Source organism: Populus euphratica, unplaced genomic scaffold, assembly GCF_000495115.2.
Source record: "Populus euphratica unplaced genomic scaffold, PopEup_1.0 scaffold114.1, whole genome shotgun sequence".
Taxonomy (NCBI): Eukaryota; Viridiplantae; Streptophyta; class Magnoliopsida; order Malpighiales; family Salicaceae; genus Populus; species Populus euphratica.
This window is the reverse complement of record NW_011499905.1, coordinates 960,876-983,693: the sequence shown is the minus strand read 5'-3', so window position 1 is coordinate 983,693 and position 22,818 is coordinate 960,876. Positions and strand designations below refer to the sequence as shown.

Here is a 22,818-nt window from a genome sequence, read left to right as displayed (position 1 = left end):
CGCTTTCGTGCCCCATTAGCATTTCCTCCAAAGGGAAACAGGGTTTTTTTTATCTATTGAAATTTAACTTGATTTCTGAAGATGTTTTTTTTATTATTGTAATTATCATAATCATGGAGTATTTGATTGAGTTGTGAAAAGATAAAAAAAAATTTGTAGCCACGTAATTAAAGAATTTACCTAATATGTTTTTAATCATTTACTAATGTACATAATAAATAATATTTTATTATATGTATTTTATTTTTTTAAAATAATTACATTACATAGAAAATAAAATAAATAAAGAGGGAAATCAATGTCTCTTTTATTGGTCCTTGGTGCTAAATACTTATAAAAAAAATTATTCTCAAAATATTTTTAAGCCTTATAATTTGTTGGGATAAAAAAACAGAAGTTGAAGTTAAAATGGTATTTTCCTCAAAACAAAAAGTTGAAAATTATATTTTTAGTATTTCAATGATAACATAAATGGAAGTAGCATAGGAAAAATAGCAAATACAAAAATATATAACTCTAACGAAGAAAAATGAAAAAATTATTTTAAAATTTTATTATTAAATTTATTTTTCTAAATAGCCTACTTATCTAAAAAGGTTATAACCCTTTAAATAAACTTAAAAACTTATATAATTAATAAGAAAACCTAAAATTATACTTCTGCTAATTCCGCATATAATTTAACTGCCTTTTCATACATCTGGAAACCAAAAAAATAACATCAAAAAATTATCAAAACAACAATTAAACAGTACATCAAATAAAAAAATATTAAAACAACTCACGTGCTGCCGGTAATAAGTATAGGCAATAGCCAGTTTAGACTGCAAATTGCCTCCCTCCGCCGCGAAATTAAACTTATATAATTAATAAGAAAACCTAAAATTATAAGAAAAGTATTAAATTTTTAAACAAACTAGGAAAAAAAGGTTCTAAATAAATTTAAAAAAATAATAAAATAATTTCAAACTAAATAGCAAAAATAATTTTAAATCAACTAGGAAAATATAGCAAATCTTGAATAGTAATTTCTAAAACCTTTATGATACATAATTATTGTAAAATTTTAACTCTATATGAAATAAATCCTCTAAAATCTCTTTAAAAATTTATAGTTAAACCCCATTGGATCAAAATTTATGATATAAAATTATATATTAGAAAAAAAATCTTATGCATTAGTCTCATCATGTTGAAAAGAACTTTTTTTTGGATTCAACTAGTTGTTGTTTTAATCTCATGGATGTCTAGTCAAAACTCTTATATCCTTTTTTTTTCTTCTTTTCAGGTATATAATAATTTCAAACATCAACTTAAGTCTTTTTATCTTAACATTTATACAAGAAACAACAATCAAAAGATTATTTCTTTTTCAATAACTTTTAAAGTAATAAGTTCCAAACCTTAAACCTACTTCATGAATATATGTTGTATCTATATAAATCTCAAATATATCTATTTTGTGATAACATTAAACTTGTAATCATAAGAATCGACATGATTTAAATCAATAATTTTTTTTAATTAAGCATATTTCTTTTTATTTTTATTTTTTGCATTTAACTTTTAACTTATCAATAAAAACACCATTAATGATATCATCACTATTATTACTACTGTGATTATTTTTATGTAATCATCAACAATATCATCATCAAAATTTAAAAAAAAAACATAAATTGGTAGGGGTAATATCAATCAACAATTATCTCAATACAAACAAACCATTAAAATCTCAACGAAGACTTATCTCGATCAAGAAACTTTTTTGAAATATGTTCTCAAAACTGGTCATTGATTGATGATCACTCCTCTTATGATTCTCTAATATTCTCTTCTTCATCTCTGTTAATTGACAATATAATTCTTCTAATTGCCTCAAATGTTTATTGTGTTGTTGAGTTAATTTTGTAATTTGTTTTTACATATTTTTTATCACCATCTCTTGAATATTTCTCTTCCAAGGAGGAATTTTTTTATCCTCTATAAACTAAACATTTTATGCCCTATTACTTATTCCAACCATGCTTATTTAATAGTATACAATAAACAAATGAACCTGGAAATGCATCACACAAGTAATAACTTAAGATCAATATATTCTAATATCAAAACATAGACAATAAAGAAAAGACACTAAGTAGAAGAACACGTAATTATATTAAATAGAGATCATACAAAAACTCTAATTCTAAACTTTATTATTATATATTTTCTCTTCAAGTAGTCTTTTTCTTTAAGAGGTTTACAACCCCTTAAATAAATTTTAAAACTTTCAAAAATCAAGAATGAAATGCACAAATAAAGAAAAAGTAATAAATTCTTAAAAAATCTAGGAAAAAGTCCTAAATAAATTTGAGAAAATAAAAAAATTAAACTAAATATAAAAAAATCTTAAAGCAACTAGAAAAAATATAGCAATATCCAGTATTAACTTCTGGGAATTATTAGAAGACTTTTATAACATCTGGTTATAGTGAAATTTTAATTTTATATAAAACAAGACCTCTAAAATTACTTAAAAAAATTATAGTTTAATCCAATGATTGGAATGAATATTATACTTAATAATATAAAACTATATATTAAAGCAAAATCTCTCGTATTAATTGGGTTGACTTTTTAGTCATTGAAAGTGGTTTAAAAGTGATCTAAGAGACAATATGTCGTCTTCCTAGACAAATGATGCATTATTTAATATATATATATATATATATATAAAGGTAGATAATATGTCATTTGCTCTTAGAAAAAAACATGTGGATATGGCTTTATATGTCCATACGCCTCGATTGTTTTATAGCTTAAAGATGATATTTTTGGAGATTCCTATATTATTTATTTATTTTTTAATGATTTTACTAAAAATATATTTTTATATCAATTTATTATTTAAAATAATATTTAAGTGATTTTTCAATTATATCATTGTTTTTTTAAAAAAGCAATCAATCCTGCCATTATTTTTAAAAGATTAAGGATTTTTTAATGATAATATCATCAATTACTTCATGAATAATTATGTATTATTCTAATATATAAAATTGTAAAAACAATTTGCTCGTCAATATTGAGTGGTAATAAAATATCTATTTTATTTATTGTTTATATATATATATATATATTAGTTCAAACAATTATAGTTTTCATGAATATATGTTTTTTATTGTTATTACTTTTATTCAATAAAATATGTTGCTAAAAGGAAAAATATTTTATTATCAAAATAAAAACTACATAAATTGGAAAAACTCAATTTTGATTATATATATAATATATATATATATATATATATTCTTCATAATTTTCTTCATTATTGTTTATTATTGTTTATATGAATGCTATTTTTTATTATTGCATGATTAAGTAAAATATAAATTTCAAAAAGTTTTCCACAATAATATGGTAATACTCGTGTCATGTTGTTATATAAACTAAGTGTTGTGCCTAGGTGTTTGCTATTTTTTTTTCCTTTAATTTTTTGTTTTGACACGCCAAAATGTTTTATTAGATTCACTTACTATTTAATCTAAACATGATTCTTAAATACTATTATATATTTTTAATGTTATTTTTAGTAATTTTGTTTTCAATTTGAAAATATTACATCTAACCTTTCGTAGGTGGTTGATTTTTCACTTTGCCTCTATATTTTAAAAACATATAGTTTACATTCTAAACTTAATAACTTTATAACACTTTATATCCTTCTAATTTGGCACAAAAATGACATAAGTGTAGAAGTATTTTCAATCTAAAATTTATTTTGTCCAAAACATCTAGAAAAAAATATTATAGAAAACTTGATAAACTTATTTATAACCTTAAAAAATTCAAAAAGCAATTTCAAAACCTGAAATTAACCCAAAACCAAAAATCTTACTAACATATATGTTTTTCTAGGCAATTTCAAGCTAAAAAAACATCTAATATAAACTCTTATCATCAAATAGAATAATTTTAAACAAATGTCGACCGCTAACATATATGTTTTTCTAAAAATTTTAAAGCTAAAACAAAATCTAATATGAACTCCTCTTATTAAATAAAATAATTTGATATCAATATCGACTGTTTTATGGGTGAAATCAGTGCTAACAAAAATCTTCTCTCTTAATGCCAAATTCTAGTGATTTTCTCTCACATCTTTCAAATCAATGACCAAAAAATAAGAAAAACAAAGTTTGGAACAACATTTATTTTGCCTTTAAATTTTGAAAATTAAAGGGACCTAATATTTATAATTTAGAAAGTTTAGGGACTACAATAAATATTTCACCCAAACTTTGTCAAAGCCACCCACTCCTTTTTTGTTTTTCATTTTCATCCCTCAACTTTCAATCCCACCATTTTACAACAAATTGGTTCATAATTCAATCCAATAAGGGCTAAAAAGAAAGAGAGAGAGAAAAAAACTTTGTGAAAAGTTCGTTCATAATGTCTTGTGAAGGAATTCATAATGCATTTTGCATAGTAAATTCCTTACATCTTTTAAATTTACTTATAATTTTTTATAATATATTTTTTTTTATTTTTGTTTAAATGAATTGAAAGTTTGTATTGCAAAATTTCATTTAATGACATTTTGATTTTTTTTAAGAAGTAAAACTAGAAAAAAGTAAGGAAATTATCTTTATGTTAGATTAATAATTATCAAACCCCCTTAAATTACTTAAAAATCTAGGATAATATAATAGTTGAATTTTGTTTCATATATTCTCTAATTCATCTCGATCAATATTAACTAATGAATGAAATCAAAGTCTCTTTAAGTTGTTTAAAAATTTGTTTAGTTAATATGATTTAAATAAATTACAAGTGATTGAGAAATTAATCTCAAAGAACTCTTGGTTTTCCTACTTAAATAATTCTTTATTTTTTTAGATTTAATTTTTTTTTTATGATGGCTAATAAAAAATTGATAATAATGAGAATTAATTCTTCAACCTTTTAGTTTTCTAAATTTGCTATAAAAATAAGATGAAAAAAGAATTTATAACTTCTTTTTTTTTAAAACTTTGTCACTATTTCTCGTCTCCTGTTTAATATTTTCATTCTCTTTAATGCTTTAATTTTTGCTCCTAAATCTAGAACTTAGGTTAATACTTTGTTGAGAGATATTTGATTTTTTTATTTTAATTCAAAGATTTTGTTTAGAAGTGGATATAAACTAAGGTGATTATGTTGAAATACTAAGAGATATATTGCAAATATATTAATTATACAAGTAAATAGCGATAAAGTATGAAAAATAAATAATTCATTATTGACAACAACAATAAAAGTTTCTTTTCTTTAAAGTGCTTCAATAAGTATGTTTTTGTTTTGTTTTTTTTTTAATTTGAACATTGCTATTTTTACTAGTAGTATATATGCTAGTTACTTTGATTTTATATACATTGTAAGTTTGAATACATGCTTAGTATATATTCTAGTACTCTTCTTATTATATTCAAGGTTGAAATCATATTTATCTTGAATTTTATTTTGGATATTTATAGATTTAAAATTATATGTCCTATAGGCTTACCTTGAATAATCCTTTATATTTTGTATGTTCTTGTTATGATAAATTAAATGCCCTTGGTTATTAGTCTAATATAATACAACATATTTCAACAACAATATTAGGTTTTTTAAAAAAATTAGAAGTAATTAAAAATTTAATTTGAACATGTATCAAGAGTTTTCATTGTATTTTATGAGATGATGGCTAAAATTCTTATATAAATATTTAATTATATTAAATAAATATACAAGTATATTTTGAACAAATTTCTATTAGGCATTTAAATTTATCGATTGACATAATAAATAATGATTTAATTTATATTACTATCTTCAAAAATTGAGAATAATTGAGAATTTAAATTGCATAAACATTGAGAAGTTTTATTTTATTGTTTAAATAAATTTAATAAATAAATAATTATATTGAATATCCATGTTTAGATGGGTAAATATATCAACATATTATTTGAATTCATCAAACTATTCAATAAATGATAACGGTACATTATAGTTAAAGTTTATTATTAGTTATTTTATATGCATATAAATTTCTAAAGGCCTCCCAACAATAATAATATGTAAAACAAGGCGAAATAAACTTAATTGTATTCGAGTATTTACCTTCTATTTAAATAATTTTATAAATAATAAATATCATTAAAAAACTAAATAAAAAACTGCCATCATTCATCCTCTTCCTTCTATCATTAAAATAATAAATAAAAGGTTGTTTTTATATTTTTTTGGTATAAAATTCAAAATAAATTCATCTTGATTATTTCAGGTTATCTAAATTTTAAGTTGACCCGATAAATCACTTGAATTGAAAACCTAAATTTTAACCATAAACCCGGATAACCGGATCACATGTTAATATACCAGACCCGACCCGGTTTTATATATACATGTAGATAAGGATGCATGCCTTGCAAAATATTATAGTGTTTCTTGATCAAAGCACACATCTTGATTGTACTTTAAATATTATATTATATTGTGTTATTATTTTACGGTGCATATAAATTGGAAGAGATATTTATAAAATTAGTGCTTGGTAATTAATAGTTCTTCTTTTAAACTTAGATTGGTAAATTAAAAAAATTAAACAATTTTCTCTCATGTTGCTTTATTAATTAAATTTCTCTTTACAAGTATTTTAACAAATTCTTAAGAGATAAAACTTAGTGTATATTTGTTTTTGTTGTGATGTTTGTTTTTATATTTTAAAAATATTTTAAATGTTTTTATTTTTTTATTTTAAATTAATATGTTTTTAATGTTATTAAATTATTTTAATGTATTAATATCAAAAATAATTTTTTAAAAATAAAAAATATTAATAATATATATTTTAATAAAAAAATATTTGATAAGCAATTACAACTATACTGTAAAAAAATTATAATAATAAAATTTATTATTGAAAAAATAATTTTACTGTTGTTGTTTTTATATATATTCTTGTTATAGAATAATCGCAGAAACAAAAGCAAAAATGTTGACTGCTCCTCACCTCATGAAGGTATATATGTATTAGACCTTTTCTGCTTCTCCACCTCAACACCACATAACCCGGAAAAAAAATAAAATAAAAAAGCAGCAAGGAAAACGCTAACATCCAAATGGCAGCAGCGGCAGCCTCTTCTCTAACAACACCAAAACTCACCTCCCCATCTCTCCAATCCCTCTACAGAAAACTCCCCCTTTCCTTTCCTCTCTCCCCCTCCTCCTCCTTCCTCCCTCTCCCCAAAACCCTAACGACCACCACCACTTCCCTCTCCTCCCGCCGCCCTCTCTCTCACCACCACCGCCGCCATCTCACTACTCGTGCGGAGGCCGAGAACGGCGCTGAACCTTCCCGCCACTATGACTTCGACCTCTTCACTATCGGTGCTGGCAGTGGAGGCGTCCGCGCTTCTCGCTTCGCAGCCAATTTCGGCGCTTCTGTTGCCGTGTGTGAGCTTCCGTTCTCAACTATCTCTTCGGAGACAACCGGAGGCGTAGGCGGCACGTAAGTAGGGACACGTGGTTGAGAACTTGATTTGCCAGCTTTAATTGAACAGAAGAAAATAACAATTCAGTCGAATTATGTTATATTTTTTAATTTTTGATATATATATAATGTAGGTGTGTGCTTCGTGGATGTGTACCGAAGAAACTGCTTGTTTATGCGTCGAAATATGCTCATGAATTTGATGAGAGTCGGGGTTTTGGATGGAAGTATGACAACGAACCACTTCATGATTGGAATACTTTGATGGCTAACAAAAATGCTGAGTTGCAGCGCCTGACCAGTATTTATAGAAACATTCTCAATAACGCTGGTGTCACTTTAATTGAAGGCCGCGGGAAGGTAAACTAATGCTTTGAATCCGTACAAGTTTGTGTAGTTGTGCTTTTCATGCTGTTTGGAAATAAGATTTGAGTAGAAATGAAATCATTTCGACACCTTTTATCCAATTCTAGTGTTGGAAAGCTCTAAGCAACATAAACGAATTCTACAACCAATTAAAATTACAGATTTTTGTGGATTTGCTTCATAATTGACCCATTTAAATTAATTCCACAAATACCCCCTTCACATATGCTTGAATAGGTTTCTTAGGGACGAGGGCAAGTTGGGTAAATGATGTATTTTCACTAATTCAAGTCCAATGAATTTCACAATTTTAAAGCTTATTCCAAACCAAAGAATTCAATTAGCAAATCAAATAAATTCAATCTACTCAAATAGTTGAAATCAATTTTAGTGTAGAATTGGTTCCAAACAGGCTATTAATGTTTTTTTCAATTGTTGAGTTAATGTTTGTAGATTGTCGATCCACACACAGTTGATGTTGATGGAAAGCTCTATTCTGCACGGCACATACTTATTTCTGTTGGAGGACGCCCGTTCATTCCTGACATTCCTGGGAGTGAATACGCGATTGATTCTGACGCTGCACTTGATTTGCCATCTAAGCCAGAGAAAATCGCCATAGTTGGTGGAGGGTATATTGCGTTAGAATTTGCTGGAATTTTCAATGGCTTGAAGAGCGATGTTCATGTATTTATAAGACAGAAAAAAGTATTAAGGGGATTTGATGAAGAGGTGATGAATTGTTAGTAATTCTAGTTGCTTACTGGATACATGCTTGCATTTGCCTCACAATTAATCAGTCTTTGTATGTTCCTGTAGATCAGAGATTTTGTTGCAGAACAGATGTCTCTAAGAGGAATTGAGTTCCATACAGAGGAGTCACCTCAGGCTATTTTTAAGTCAGCTGATGGTTCATTGTCACTGAAGACCAACAAAGGAACAGTTGAAGGCTTCTCACATGTCATGTTTGCCACTGGACGTCGGCCTAATACAAAGGTTTGAAATTTCATTTCTGTGGTTGCTTCCCTCTAGCCAATTTTAGTTGTCTCAAGGCTACTAGTTAAAAATTGGCATTGATGCGACTCCAACTATACATCCACTCTGACAGAAAAAATCAAACTTCAAACTTCAAACCACTCCATCTGTGAAGAATTCTTAGGGTGTCTTTGATCATGAAAAATATAACTCTCCTTTGAGTAAAGGCACTTGATGATTCATCCTCAAACAACTTTATTTCTGTGTTTGACATTGAAGGGATGGATAGATGTAATGCCCACTTGTTGTGATTGCAGAACTTGGGACTGGAGAGTGTGGGGGTAAAAATGACCAACAATGGAGCAATTGAGGTGGTACACTGAATGCTTCAGACCTTTTTTTGCTCGATTTTGTTTCATTTTTCCTTCAATAATTTCTCATTTTCTCCAGGTTGATGAATACTCGTGCACCTCAGTTCCTTCCATTTGGGCAGTGGGAGATGTTACAGATAGGATAAATTTGACTCCTGTTGCTTTGATGGAAGGTGGGGCATTGGCAAAAACTCTCTTTCAGAATGAGCCAACAAAACCTGATTATAGGTACCACCAGTAGTGCAATTGTTGGTTTTCTACTTTTGGGTACAATCTGATTTGATAAATGATCAGTTCTATAAGCTTATACTCACTGGTGCTTGTGATAAGTTTTTGGCTGGATTAAATGTTAAACTTCCAAGTTATTAACATGGAAACAATTGCTTATGCTTGAAAAATGTATGCATTCACCAATTGATGGTTTTGCAATTCTGAATACAATATTATTTGAGAAATGATCATCTTTATAAGTTTATTTTCACTGGTACTTGTGGTAACATTTTGAGTGGACTAAAAGTTAAACCTTCCAAGCTATTAACATGGCAACAGTTGCTTTATACTTGAGAAATCTACGCATGCACATTCTGTGTATGTCACAGGTGGAAAAATGTGGCTGACTCCCTCCTTGCCCAGGCAGGTTTAGGATATAGTGAAGTTACTTAGATACTTTATAGCTACGAGGACAAGCTCATGACTTCCTCTTTTTTTTTTTTTTTTTTTTTTTTTTTAAATAGAGCTGTTCCATCTGCTGTGTTTTCTCAGCCTCCAATTGGACAAGTTGGTCTTACGGAAGAACAGGTGATGGTTGTTTTATTGGGTAGAAGTGTAAAAAGGAGTCTTGTGGTTTCAGCTATTTGCACCTCAATGACAGGTGCTATGGTTTTTGCACTCAAGTTTCAAGTGGTTAGTTTGTTAGCATTTATCAAGAGCCTTTGTTCCATTAGTTTTGGGTCTGGGTGGCACAAAGAGGTTCAATGAAACAATGGTTTAGATGTTTAACAGGCTTGCCACCTCTTCACCCAACTAATGATATTAAACCTCTTGCTGCTGCTAGTGGTATTTTTGTGATTGATCTTGAGTGCAAAACTGTGGATTTCTGTAATTGAAGTGCAAATGGCTGAAATACATGGTACTTCCTTTCTTAATAATTTTTCCTACTTCACTTGTAATAGCTAAGATTGATTTCTTGAAAGAATTCTTGCAGGCTAAAAAAGAGTATGGTGATATTGATGTCTTCACAGCTAATTTCAGGCCTTTGAAGGCTACTCTCTCAGGGCTTCCAGATCGGGTCTTCATGAAACTAATAGTCTGTGCTAAGACAAACAAAGTTCTTGGGTTGAACATGTGTGGAGAAGATTCACCTGAAATCGTGCAGGTGTTTTTCTTGGCTCTAACTAGTGGTTCTGTTTTTAGTGAAGTTGATTTACAAGTTCCATAACTCCTATGGTTCTCGAATCCTTGAACTTGCAGGGATTTGCAGTTGCAATCAAAGCTGGCTTGACCAAGGCAGACTTTGATTCCACAGTGGGTATTCACCCAACAGCAGCTGAGGAATTTGTTACAATGAGGACTCCTAGTAGAAAGATTCGAGAGCATCCTGCAGCTGAGGTTTGTTGAAAGCAAACACCTTTTATATCAGTAATATGCTTTCAATCTTGGTAACAATATTTGAAACAGCCTAATAAATTAACAATGCTGTGTCCAGAACACATTTTACAGTTCTTGGTCAAATTTTTGTAGCTGCACACTTTCTGTAAAACCAGTTTCACTTTAAACTGGTATAAACCAGTTATGTTTGTAACATCTCTGGCATAAACCAGTAATCGAGTTCTTTCATGAAGAGCTGAGCCTGTATTCACTAGTATCTGATTATTTTATGCCTCTGATGATCTACTCTTCAGTTTAACTTTGATTTATGTGATTTGTAATATCTTGTTTTTGTATTTAATTGTTGTTAATTGGCCGTGTACACCATCAGGGGAAGGCAGGTCATGATGTTAAAGCAGCAGCAGGGGTTTAGCGTGGGTTTACTTCGTCATGATAGCCCTTTCAAGGTTTGAATGCTTTCTCATGACTTCTGTAGACAAAGTATAGTTTTCGGTTATTTTACTTGTTTTCTTCATGAAGAAAATATAGAATGCTACTCTCGTTTGCTGCATTTGGCTGTTTCAACAAGGACCATATGTCACTAGATTATTTTGTTATGAGCAGGCATTTTTTGGAGTCTAATGTAGGGTTACTCGGTAGTTAGTAGATGCAAGTGAAGACGAAACTGGTATGTGGTGCTTTGGGAGTCATCTCTTAAATCTGGTCTTCGTTAAAATTTTAATAAAAATTAATCAGTAGCCAGTAGGATATTCTTGTGTATCATCACAAGGTAAAAGTTCCTCGAGCTTTTCCCACAACAATAATTAACATATTATTCCCTTCAGCATTACTGAATATCTCAACCAACTGGGCAGGCAGTCACTCCGGAAAATAGCTGGCAAAATATCTGCTTGTAGAGTAGCCAAGGAATGTTCGGATGTTGATATCGGATTACAGGCATCATTTGAAGCGTAAATGGTGGAAGTTCATGTTGGGGTCATTGGTGAACATAAGCAAACCATTAAAGAGCTTTCCAAAGGAATAATAATAATCATAAGGCATTGTAATTTTTGCTCTTACAAATGTGGAAATGAGTGGGGAATTGCAATAATATGCATGTTAGGAATATCTGTTTCCCTGTTTCCCTGTTTTTCTTTTCCCTTTGTATACTGAAACAGTATTTGTTTGTTTGAGATAACTTAAGGATGTATATTTTCATCTCGCCGCCGTCTCTACTTCACTCTCGTACCTTGTGGAGGAAAAGAAAGTAGAAAGTGTACTAACATGGGAGCAGATCAATGGGATTGAAGCCAGACAAAGCTGAACTTGCCAATCAATTATGAACTTGCCAGTCAATTATCAACGAAGGCAAAACAAGGAGGGATATCGAGTAAGCACAGTGATTAACCTAATAAATGCTTGGCTGGCTGGTTCTTCAACCAAATTGTGGCCTCAAACTTGAAATATAAGTTGCATCTTACTGATTAATTGGATGGAATAAGTTATCGAATTAATCTTTGGGCTTTTCTATCGATCTCGTTAGCATGGAGGAGCTAAGTAATTATAATCGGGACACTGTTTGGCAAAGATAACGCAAACTGTTTAGGTAGCGTTTGGAGAAATGGAGATAACAAGTGAAAAAACAAACATGTTTGCCTGAAGTATGTTTGATGTAGAGAATTAGACAAGTAAAGATAAATCTCTTCAGAGATATAAAAATAAATGTATTTATTATTTTTGGATTAAATTTCTACTTAATATGTTTTCTCATAATACTATTATTTTTTTTTATTGTTTAAATATCTTTATAAAACATTCTAATTTCAAAATTATTCAATTAAGATATATAAATTAAGTTATATAAATATAAAAGTAATTATTATTATAGTAATATATTTTGTCATTTAGTGTTCATTTTATAAGGATCAACTTCTAACTTTTATTTTTTTTAAATGATCAAAATGACATTGCTCTGATCAAAAAGTTTTTAATAAAAAATTAATTATTTTTTTAACTTCAGTTATATCACAGGGATCGTGGATGGACTTGGGTTTTTGGCTTGATTTGGTTAAGTTAATTATCCTTTATTTTTTAAACTTAGATCCGTTTAGATCTGAGTTGACTTGCTAAATTAATCTATGTTTTATAATTAAGATAATTAGACTATTGTTAATTTTAATGCTCAATATAAACTAAAGTAATTTTTTAAAAATATATAAGTTTTACATGTTAAAGATAAAATAAAATTTTACATGTTAAAAATAAAATTCATATTTTATTTTGTCTTGTTAATAATTAACCAAACATGATGCATAGATTTTACTTTGATTTATATATCATTATAGAACATTAATTTTCTCTGTTTTTTATTTTTTATTTTCTTCTTTGTCTTAAATACGGTTGTTTATTCTGTCCTAAGACAATAATTAAAAGTTGCCTTAAGATCCATATAATTTCTACAATACGGAGAACGAACTAGCTGTTTTTTTTTATGATTTAAGAAATTCTATAATAAATTGAAGTTAAAAATAAAATTTAAAATTTAAAAGGTGCTTCCTTCTACTACATGGGGCAAACATCTTTCTGAAAAATAAAACTCAATTTGTTATGCTAGTCTGAAATGAGACTAGCCTTCCATTTAGATAACTAGGATTTTAATGATTCTGTTTGTTTAAATTTTGTCAAAACACATATTTTTATGGATTTTTCTTGGGTTCCAAAAAAGCTGCACACACAAACTTTTTATGCATGCAATTTTTTATATACACACAAGTCTTTCTATTTAGAATAATCATCATTTTGTATGCCAATAACACTGCATATTAATAATATTTTAACTAATAACAAACATGTTAAAACAACCATAACATATTACTATGACTAGCTAATGATAACACACTAATTTCTCCATCAATAATACACTTTCCCCTCTTTATGAAGAAATTCCAAGACTTAAGTGTATAAACACACCCATTTATAAGGTAAAAATAAAGACCTAGACCATAAAAATTAGCCATAAAGGCTTAGGCCATAAAAGTCAGTCATGTAATTATATACCATTAAATTTTTCTCTTTGTATATGCATTTCTTTTGTATTTTTTTTCTTACATATTACATTTCTTTTATACTTGTTGACTTAAATATCAAAGAGTATCTGTTCCAACATGAGACTTGTTTTGCAGGAAAGCTTGTACACTTGCGGTCAAGTTTATTCACACCAACCTAGTACATAACTATAAAAAATCCAATTACTATATAAAGCTTTTTTATGACTTCATCAACTGTGTCGTTTATGGGAAGTTAAACAAAGCTAGTTCATTCCCTTTCATCTTTAATTAAAAGTATTTTTCTTGGTTGATGAAACTTCAGGATAGGAGAAAGTAACTAATCTCTTTGCTATGAGAACTCTAGCTCTTTTAGCTCTCTAACAATCTTCCAACAAGTGCAAGTGCTCAACAATGCTTTGTAAAAAGATCTAGAGTATACTTCACAATTAAAAAGATCCAAATACGAGACAAGATTAGATACTGCATGACCTCTCAAGAATAAATATTATTTCTATTAGATAGAGATCTCTTTGTAAAAAAAGTATTATACACTTAACTCTTCAAGGATTGTGTCACCACGAATGCTAATTTGGATAACTACGATGAGCTTACAAATCCTAGAAAGCATATGCAAAATGTTAGAAGCATTATTGAGTTTATGACACAAAAAAGTAATGTTATATGGAAAAATTTTCCAGTACCTTTTTGAGGATCTCCTAAGGTGTGATATCATAACCTTGAACTTGGTTTCATCCTTGGTCTTCAGGATCTCTGCATAAAGTTTATCTCATGTTTTAGAACTAATATTTTAATTAAAAAGAGCATGACTAAGCTCTTCACCATTACCAAATAAGACAAAATCATTAAAGCATTGCTCCGAGGACTTGATGAGAAAACACTTAACATGAAGAATCTACTTTAAAATATTGCCACTAAGACCTTAATTAGTGGAGCATATAACTATTTTTTATGGGAACACTTATACACTATCCATGACATAACTCGTATTAACATGAAACAAGTAATGAAGAACCATAGTTAAGCAGAGGAAGCCAACGTGACTAGGTAGGGTTAACCCTTTTTTTTAAAGAGAACATAATCTCCACAACACATTATTCTTCCACTAGAGCATCGAAAAGAAACATTAATTGCACCTTGATCGCCTAACATTCTTCAAGCTTATGACCACACCATTCATCACTACACACATTGAGATTTTTAGCGCCATCAAGGAAAAAAACTTTATGCAATGCCTATATCCCATAAAAAGTGGTTCAAATACAAAAAACCTAACAAGTTTTGTCTATTTTACCATGTTGGCACTTGGCACGACACTAAGAAACGATACACCCTAAAAAATAATATAAAAAAAATTAATCGCTAGAGGATATCTCTAATAATTTATCAGAAAGAGAGACAACCAGAACAATAAGAGAAACATGTCTTCACATTCCATGATCTACTTGAGATTAGGTATCTCTAGCTATTTCTAGAATTTTATCTCCATCCTTTGAATCTTTTAATAAAGTAATGTTTCTTTATGATAAGATATCTATCTCTATTAAATTCTCCAGTTCCCCATTGTTGAAGATTATCAACCTTAATTAAGGACTTTCTATATATACATTCTGTCTATCAATTATCACAGCCACAATCATAGTTAATTCCTTCATTTTCTCTTACTCACAATTATGCTCATATAATACGTTACACAACCAAATATATATAAATACAAGAACACTCACTATCAAATGTGTGCCAGTTTTAAATATTCTTATGGTATTAGGGTCTTGATGACCACGTGGTCACGAGTTTGAATCTCACTATTCTCATTTATCTGATAAAAATTAAGTACAAGGTAATGTGAGCTTGTGCAACTTTCAAGCATAAAGGGTTTTCACTTGAGGGAGTATGTTAGAGAATAATATAAATTATATCCTATAACCTCACCTAACAACTTAAATTTTTGGGTTGAAATAATTCTTTGACATAGTATATCTTATGACCTAGCAGGCCTAGCCGGGTCATTAGCCCAAGCTAGTGACCCGACTAGTTTTTAATAGCAAGCGTGCATGAATAATTCATGCACTCTTGTTATAGCTATAATGTAATTAAATTTCACATGCATAATGTTTTTACAATTATAAATGGAAGGACAAGGAGTGAGAAGCTTACGTGGTTCATAACCGTTACTAGGTGAAGTCTTTCCTGAGCTTGTCGCTGGGATTCTGGGAAAAATCTATGATGCCACTCCCTGCGTCTGGCTTCCTTTTTGTTCTATCTTCTCCTTGTGTCTGTCTCTTACCTCTTCTCTTTGTGCGTGGTTCTCTCCTTCTCTCTGTTTCTTTTCTTTAGTACTTCTGCACTGTTCCGCTCTTTTTTCTCCTCTGTTTTTGTTCTTTCTCTCTTCTTTCTTCTCTCTGTTTTTTTTTTTTTTGCTTTTTGTGTATTTTTCATGTTTTTTGTGTTCCAGTGTTATGTCCTATTCGTGTTTACTCCCTTGTTCTCCTTTGTATCCGTCTGTTCAAGAGGGTGGTGCAACCGAAGACGAGGCTAGCTGATGCTTGTGTGTTGGTTGACACTACTCTATTTTTCTTCTTTCTGTTTTTTTCTTTTCTTCCTCTTTCTTTTTTTTCCTCTCCTCTCCAAGAACACTCACCACTAAATGTTTGACAGTTTCAAACATTATCACCCATAACCACTTATTTTAAAAAAGGATAAATTATCCTTCTCTAGGTTTTCAGACCACTTATCTCTAAAAGGATCATGGATCATTCTTTAGGTTATTGGATCACTTATCTCTAAAAGATCAATAATCCATCTCTTGTCTTTATGACTACATATAAATCCGTGAACATATACACCTATTATTTTACTTAATTTTATATTAATTTTTCTTAAGACTATCTCTTTTGACAAGCAATAAAATTACACTATTCTTTCTTTTGAAAAATATTTGAAAAATTTTAGATAAATAAATCTTATATAAAAAAACATTAATAAAAGCCATATGCAGGTATAACCACGGTAACATTCTCATACAAAACATAAAAAGTAATATTTATATAGTGAGTTTTTTCTCCTTTACTTTTGCTAATCAAAATCTTCTAAATATTTTTTTGTAAAAGACTTTGAGGGAAAAATGATAGGGCATTAGTTTTTCTAGAAAAATAATTTTCTAGCCATTTAGGCCAGGTTAAAATAGTTGGAATTTTAGCCCAGACAACAAAAATCTTTAGCTTGACACTCGATACTAACTTCATTTGTCCAATCTTTTTTTATACACCTTTTTATGCATTCATTAGTTTCCATGAACCGAACATAGAAATGTTTCATACATATAATTTTTTTATGTACACACAAGTTTTTCTATGCAGAGTAGACATCATTTTCTACACTAATAACACTATCCATCACTAACATTTTCTTCAATAACACACATGACACAACAACTTTGACATGACATAATAACTAACAATGACCATAGCTAGTGTTACGAGAATAAAATTTTTGTTGCAATCTTAATTCTAGTGCTGTAGTTTAGTCCCATTAATAGACTCAACCTTTCTCCCAAGTTAGTCGTGTTTGCTTAAAGTGTTTCATACTCCTAAAGGTTTTTCCCACAACTCTTACCAATTTCTGCAATTAAGAACACAAGCCAATGATTAAACACAACACAATAACAACACAAGCAATTTACAGGAACCAACCCAACCTTTACTAATTCACCAACAAAGAGATACACAATAATAATGTATATGTGCTGTGCACAATCTAATCTGCATACTACACATACATATAATGAAAATTACAAATAAAACTACCCCTTGACAGATCAACTCTCTCTAGACAGCCCCTTTCAAAGACAACCAACTGCCTCGTAACTGCCTTGGTCTGTCACCCAATAAACCAAACTACTCAAATTGATTTCCCAAACTGCCAGCTCTCATGTGCAACTCAAGATGTCTTAGGCAGTCCATCGTCTAAGTCTAGCATGGTGCAAAGCATGAATCCATTGTTCGCACGCATCCGTTATACTTGCTGCCGAGATCTGCATTGCCCACGCATGCTGCCTCTGCACCTGCGTGATGCCACTGCCTAACAACGACTCATTGGCGTGCCCTTGTGCCTAAAGTTGTGATAGCTAGCCTTCAATAACATACTAATTTCTCCACTAACGATACATTCTTTTTCTCCATGAAGAAATTTCAAGATGTGGGTATATAAACACTCCCATTCACAAGGCAAAAATAAGGATCCTAGGTTAGAACTTTATATAGCCATTAAAAGTCAGGCCTTGTAACATGGTCTCACATTCTAGGTTATAAAAGCCACCACGGCCAACCATGGCATTATAGCCCTAAACCATAAAGGCCTTGATTAGAAAGGCTAACTATAAGAGCTAGATATAAAAAGGTAGCCAAAGCCACTTAAGCCATTTTAGGTATAGGCAAGAAAAACCAACCTTGTCATTTTAAGCCATAAAAGCCAACTAAAGTCAACAATGTTATTCAAGGTCATAAAAGCTAACCTTACTATAACCCATATACTCTTTCTTTTCATACAATATTTTTCTTATATTTCTTTTCATTTATACTACACTTTTCTTACATTTGATGACTTAAGCATTTGAGGGTCTTCTATTCTATGGGGTTTATTTTGAAGAAAAGCTTATGGACTTATGGTAAGCCCAAACACACCAACAAAAAATCTAATTTCTACATAAAGTTTTTTTTTATGACTTCCTCACAAACAATTACAATAATTATTAGTAAAAAAATTAAAATTATATTACCATTACTTATATTTCTTTATATAGTATTAATTTTAAACCATAATGGGTACTTAATTTGCTGGTAACAACTTATTATTAATAACAAAAAAATTATATATTTTTGTAGAAGTTGTTTGGTTTCTAGATTAACTCTAAATACAATCATCTCAAGGATGATAAGTGGAAATTTTCTTATAGAAAGTAACTTGTTGACACCAAGATTAATATTTTTTGTGGTTGGAATGAGGCAACTCTCTCTCTCCCTCTCCTTGCAGAAACCAAAGATAAAAATAAGAAAAATGAAGTTTTAGACTATAATTAAATATTAAGAAACTAAAGGGATTGAAAATGTAGAAATTAGAAAATTTAAGGACTAAACTAAACTTTGCAAGAAAACGCCATTTCAACTTTGTTCCATTATCTTTCAATCTTGCCATTTCTTAACAAATCAGAAGTAATCTACCATCAATCTAGCCACAAAGAGATCCAATTGAGGTGAAAAAACATTTAATTACCAAAGATTTTTTTTTTTGTACTACAACAACTCATAGTTATAAGAAGGGTCACCATGCCACTTTATAAATTAATTTAGCAGCGCCTATTAGTATTTTTGACAACTATAATATTACATTGATTTGTTTATATACTAGATAGATGGCTTGTGCATTGTTGCAGGTGAGTCAATTTTTTCTAACTTTAAAAAACAATGTTTAAGTATTACTAGTGTGTTTTAAAGCAAAAAAGAATCTCAGAACTCGAGTTATAGACTTTATTGGGTTCAATAAATGATTTAATGTAATTATATGATAAGAACAACAACAATAACAAATGTATTGAATCTAAAGAGAAAGAAAAGTGATAGCGATGATATGTAAAAAAATAATGCCTGCCAAAAAAAAAAATTGAATTCCAACATAACCCAATGATAAAGGAGGGAATAAAAAAAATAAAAAATAAAAAATAAAAAAAAATCCTTAAGAAAATCATAGTTAGCATGACAGATTCATTACCTGAGTTGTGAGGCCGACCCATCCTTATAAAAAGCAAATAGTCAAAATAAAGAAGCTTAATATTTAATAAACCTAATATTGAAGAATAAAAAAAAATTGGTGTTTAAAAAAGATAAAAAAAAGTGATGTCAACTTAGAGTAACATTTCATATCTATGACCTGGGTTATGAGATCGGTATCAACGCATAAAAAAAATCACAAGCCTAATTCTAAACAATCTAAAATTGAAGGATGAAATTTATTTTTTTTTAAAACAATTTCAAAACAAATAAAAAAGATTGATGTTAATCTATGTTAACACTCCGAGTTATGAGATTATGATCATTACACCAAGAAAAATCAAGAAGCACAATCCTCAACCAATCTAATTTTGAAAGATAAAATTAAAAAAAAAATACAATTTTTAAAAAGAAACCAAAGAAAAAAATAATTAAAGAAATAAGAACTAAATCCGACATAAAAATAAAATAAAATAAAATGATGAGGAATGAAATTAAAAAATAAATTTAATCAAGAGAAGGATATACAAAAAAAGAATGACGATAAAATTTGAAATAAAAATCTAATAAAATCTAATGATAGGGGATGTAATTGAAAAAAATAAAATAAAAATAAAAATAAAAATAAAGAAGGATTCAAAACAAGTTAAGAGTAATCAAAAGAATGAGGGTTACAATTGAAATAAAAATAAAATAAAAGATTACTTTTAATTTTGGTGGGGCCAACATGATTATTGAGAAGAGGAGAGAGAAAAGAAAGGGAGTAAAATCTAACTATCTCTGAACCACTATGAGATATTGCACACTCACTGTCTTATTGAATACACCACCACTTGACGCGTCTGATGCCACGATGCTTTGCAATATACGGTTGTTATGAGTCACAACATGTGTCACTTAAGATTGTAGATGCCTCCCATATGTTGTTGCATGTAACATATCAGTCAATAATTTTTTTTAATAATATTTAACATTGTTAAAATTTTGAATTATCTCCAAGTCTAGTTGCTAATAACCAAAAAACCATGATGAAATGATAAAAAAGCCCATAGACTCAAATCTAAGAAAATTTTAGTTTAAGGATAATTTAGTAATTTTAATTTTAAAATTAAAATGAAATTATGAAAAAGACTTTAATTGCAAGTTAAATGAATTTTTTATGGGTTATTTAGTAATTTTACTATGAAATAGAAAAATGAGATGATTGATACGCCTCTGATTAATATGGTAATGATAAACAAATCCCACAAAAAAGATTGTATTATCTCTGAAACCAAGTTTTGCATTTTGCTTAAAAAAAAAATAGTCATATCATTATGTGAATCTATAATGAGATGGGAGTATGTGCATGGTGAATAACTAAGCTCTTTTAGCTTTCATTTTAATATGTATGTCTGTTAATAATTGTGCCATTATTAGCTAGAATTGTAGAACTCTTATGTGTTTTTCATCTCTTTTTTCTATATGTGCATAGTGAATAACTAAGCTCTTTTAGCTTTCATTTTAATATGCATGTCTATTAATGATTGTGTTATTATTAGCTAGAATTATAGAACTCTTATGTGTTTTTCATCTCTTTTTTCTATAATGCACGTGTATGTGTGCACACACACACACGAGTGCTATTGTATGTTAGATACATATGATTAAAAGTTTCTAAGAAGCTTTTGGTTCTCACACGCAATCAACTCATTTTCATTCACTTGAATCCTATACATACATTAAAAAAAAACTAAAAGGGTTCAATCTTTCATCATGAACCAACATACGAATCATTATGAATTGGAATCACAAAATGACTATTTTGTCATTTTCAAACAAAATCAACAAACTTGTTGCTAGAGGTAATATGGCCTTTTCAATATGATCAACATAGTAAAATTACTTAGTCACATTTAAAAGCAAAAAATATTAAAATGATATCCATGTGCTTTTTTGTTCTCTTCTTTTTTATACCACAATAAAATAACTAAATTACTCTTAAAATAAAAAACTATTAGGTTGGTGTTCATGAGCTTTATTGTATTTTCAACTTGATTTTTAGATATAACTAGTTTGATAGAGGGGTAATTTGATATTTTAATAAATATAAAATATTATTTTTAAAAAATAGCTAGTATGTAACATATACCCCAAAATTGAGGGAGATGTTCGTGCCTTTTGGTTGATGTAAGGCATCTTCCAGCTGCTGAATAGTGGCTTACAATGTGACGTTTAAATAATTTCTATTCCTAGATGGTACGTGTGGTCAATAGACCTTTAGTTTGAAGCTGATAATCTTTTTATTTTTTACTCTTTTTTTTCTTTCCTTTTCTCGATTTCTAGGCCTAACTCTTCAAATTTTTAAAGTAATACTTTAATTTGTTTTTGTTTTAGTTTAGGTTTGCTTTAGCCCAAAATTAATATTTTAGAATTGTTTTTCTTACAATGATTGCTTATTTATCCTAACTACATAAGGAAATGAGGGTTGAAGTATTTATTGACAAATTGCTTTTGGGCTAAATTATTTCTTTATATTAATCTAAATTATCATACTATTTTATTTTATTATTTGGATATTTACATTTAGTTTAGGACTTGTAATTTAGTTTGAGTTTGTTTTTTTTCCTAATCAATGTTTTAGAACTATTTTAGGCATTAAACTTGTTTTAGTTGATTATCAGCGCAATCCATTAATTTATAACCTAATAAGGGTCCATTAGTATTATTTAAAAGGACTATATTTTTTTTGTTACAAAATTCAACTTTCATGATATTTTGAATAAACTTGTATTTTATGTGATACAACACTTTTTTCTTTGCTGGGACAAATAATAAATTGAACTTATTAAGACATAACTAACCTTATGGCATCATCCTTATCTTCTTGTTTGTGATTCCCTAGTCATTGTGTGGAAGTTTATTTTAATAGTATTGGTGTTTTTGGTTCAGGTAATCTTGGTGTTACATTTCTATCAAATTTGATTTTGACTTTTTATAATTGTATTAATCTTACTTGTGAGTTTTTGAATCTTTATATTCAAAGGGTTTGCATTAATTGGTATTAGAGCAATGCTCCAGAAATCAAATTATATTTTTTTTTGAAATTTTGTTTTTTGTTTTATATTTTGCATTTAAATTATCTTTGATTTTAATTTTTTACTCCTTTTGCTTGTGACATCTACTATTACATATCAGTAATACTA

At 28.9% G+C, this 22,818-nt stretch overlaps 2 protein-coding genes across 8 annotated transcripts in view; one reads left to right on the top strand and one right to left on the bottom strand.

The window, feature by feature from the left end:
* Positions 1-860, bottom strand: part of LOC105133348 (ERAD-associated E3 ubiquitin-protein ligase component HRD3A-like) — a gene marked incomplete at its 5' end in the record, with an annotated part of 6,332 nt that extends 5,472 nt beyond the window's left edge. Inside the window, one exon of the mRNA XM_011037306.1 lies at positions 786-860. Within this exon, the coding sequence (XP_011035608.1) occupies positions 786-860 (75 nt within the window). The remainder of the gene's footprint in view (positions 1-785) is intronic.
* Positions 861-7,053: 6,193 nt separating this feature from the next.
* Positions 7,054-12,255, top strand: GR (glutathione reductase). Of its 7 annotated transcripts, none has more exons than XR_843775.1 (12): positions 7,054-7,522; positions 7,639-7,864; positions 8,324-8,602; positions 8,690-8,866; positions 9,163-9,216; positions 9,296-9,444; positions 9,951-10,014; positions 10,421-10,591; positions 10,687-10,824; positions 11,195-11,270; positions 11,428-11,491; positions 11,683-11,931. XR_843775.1 is itself a non-coding variant. In XM_011037305.1 (11 exons), the coding sequence occupies exons 1-10, from the start codon at positions 7,134-7,136 to the stop codon at positions 11,234-11,236; spliced, it is 1,689 nt and encodes a 562-aa protein (XP_011035607.1). In that variant the 5' UTR covers positions 7,054-7,133; the 3' UTR covers positions 11,237-11,270; positions 12,008-12,255. The 7 variants fall into 7 exon arrangements, 4 of the variants coding, with proteins under 4 accessions (XP_011035607.1, XP_011035606.1, XP_011035603.1 ...); XR_843773.1 differs by having other exon boundaries at positions 11,679-11,931; XR_843774.1 differs by having other exon boundaries at positions 11,649-11,931.
* Positions 12,256-22,818: the final 10,563 nt, after the last annotated feature.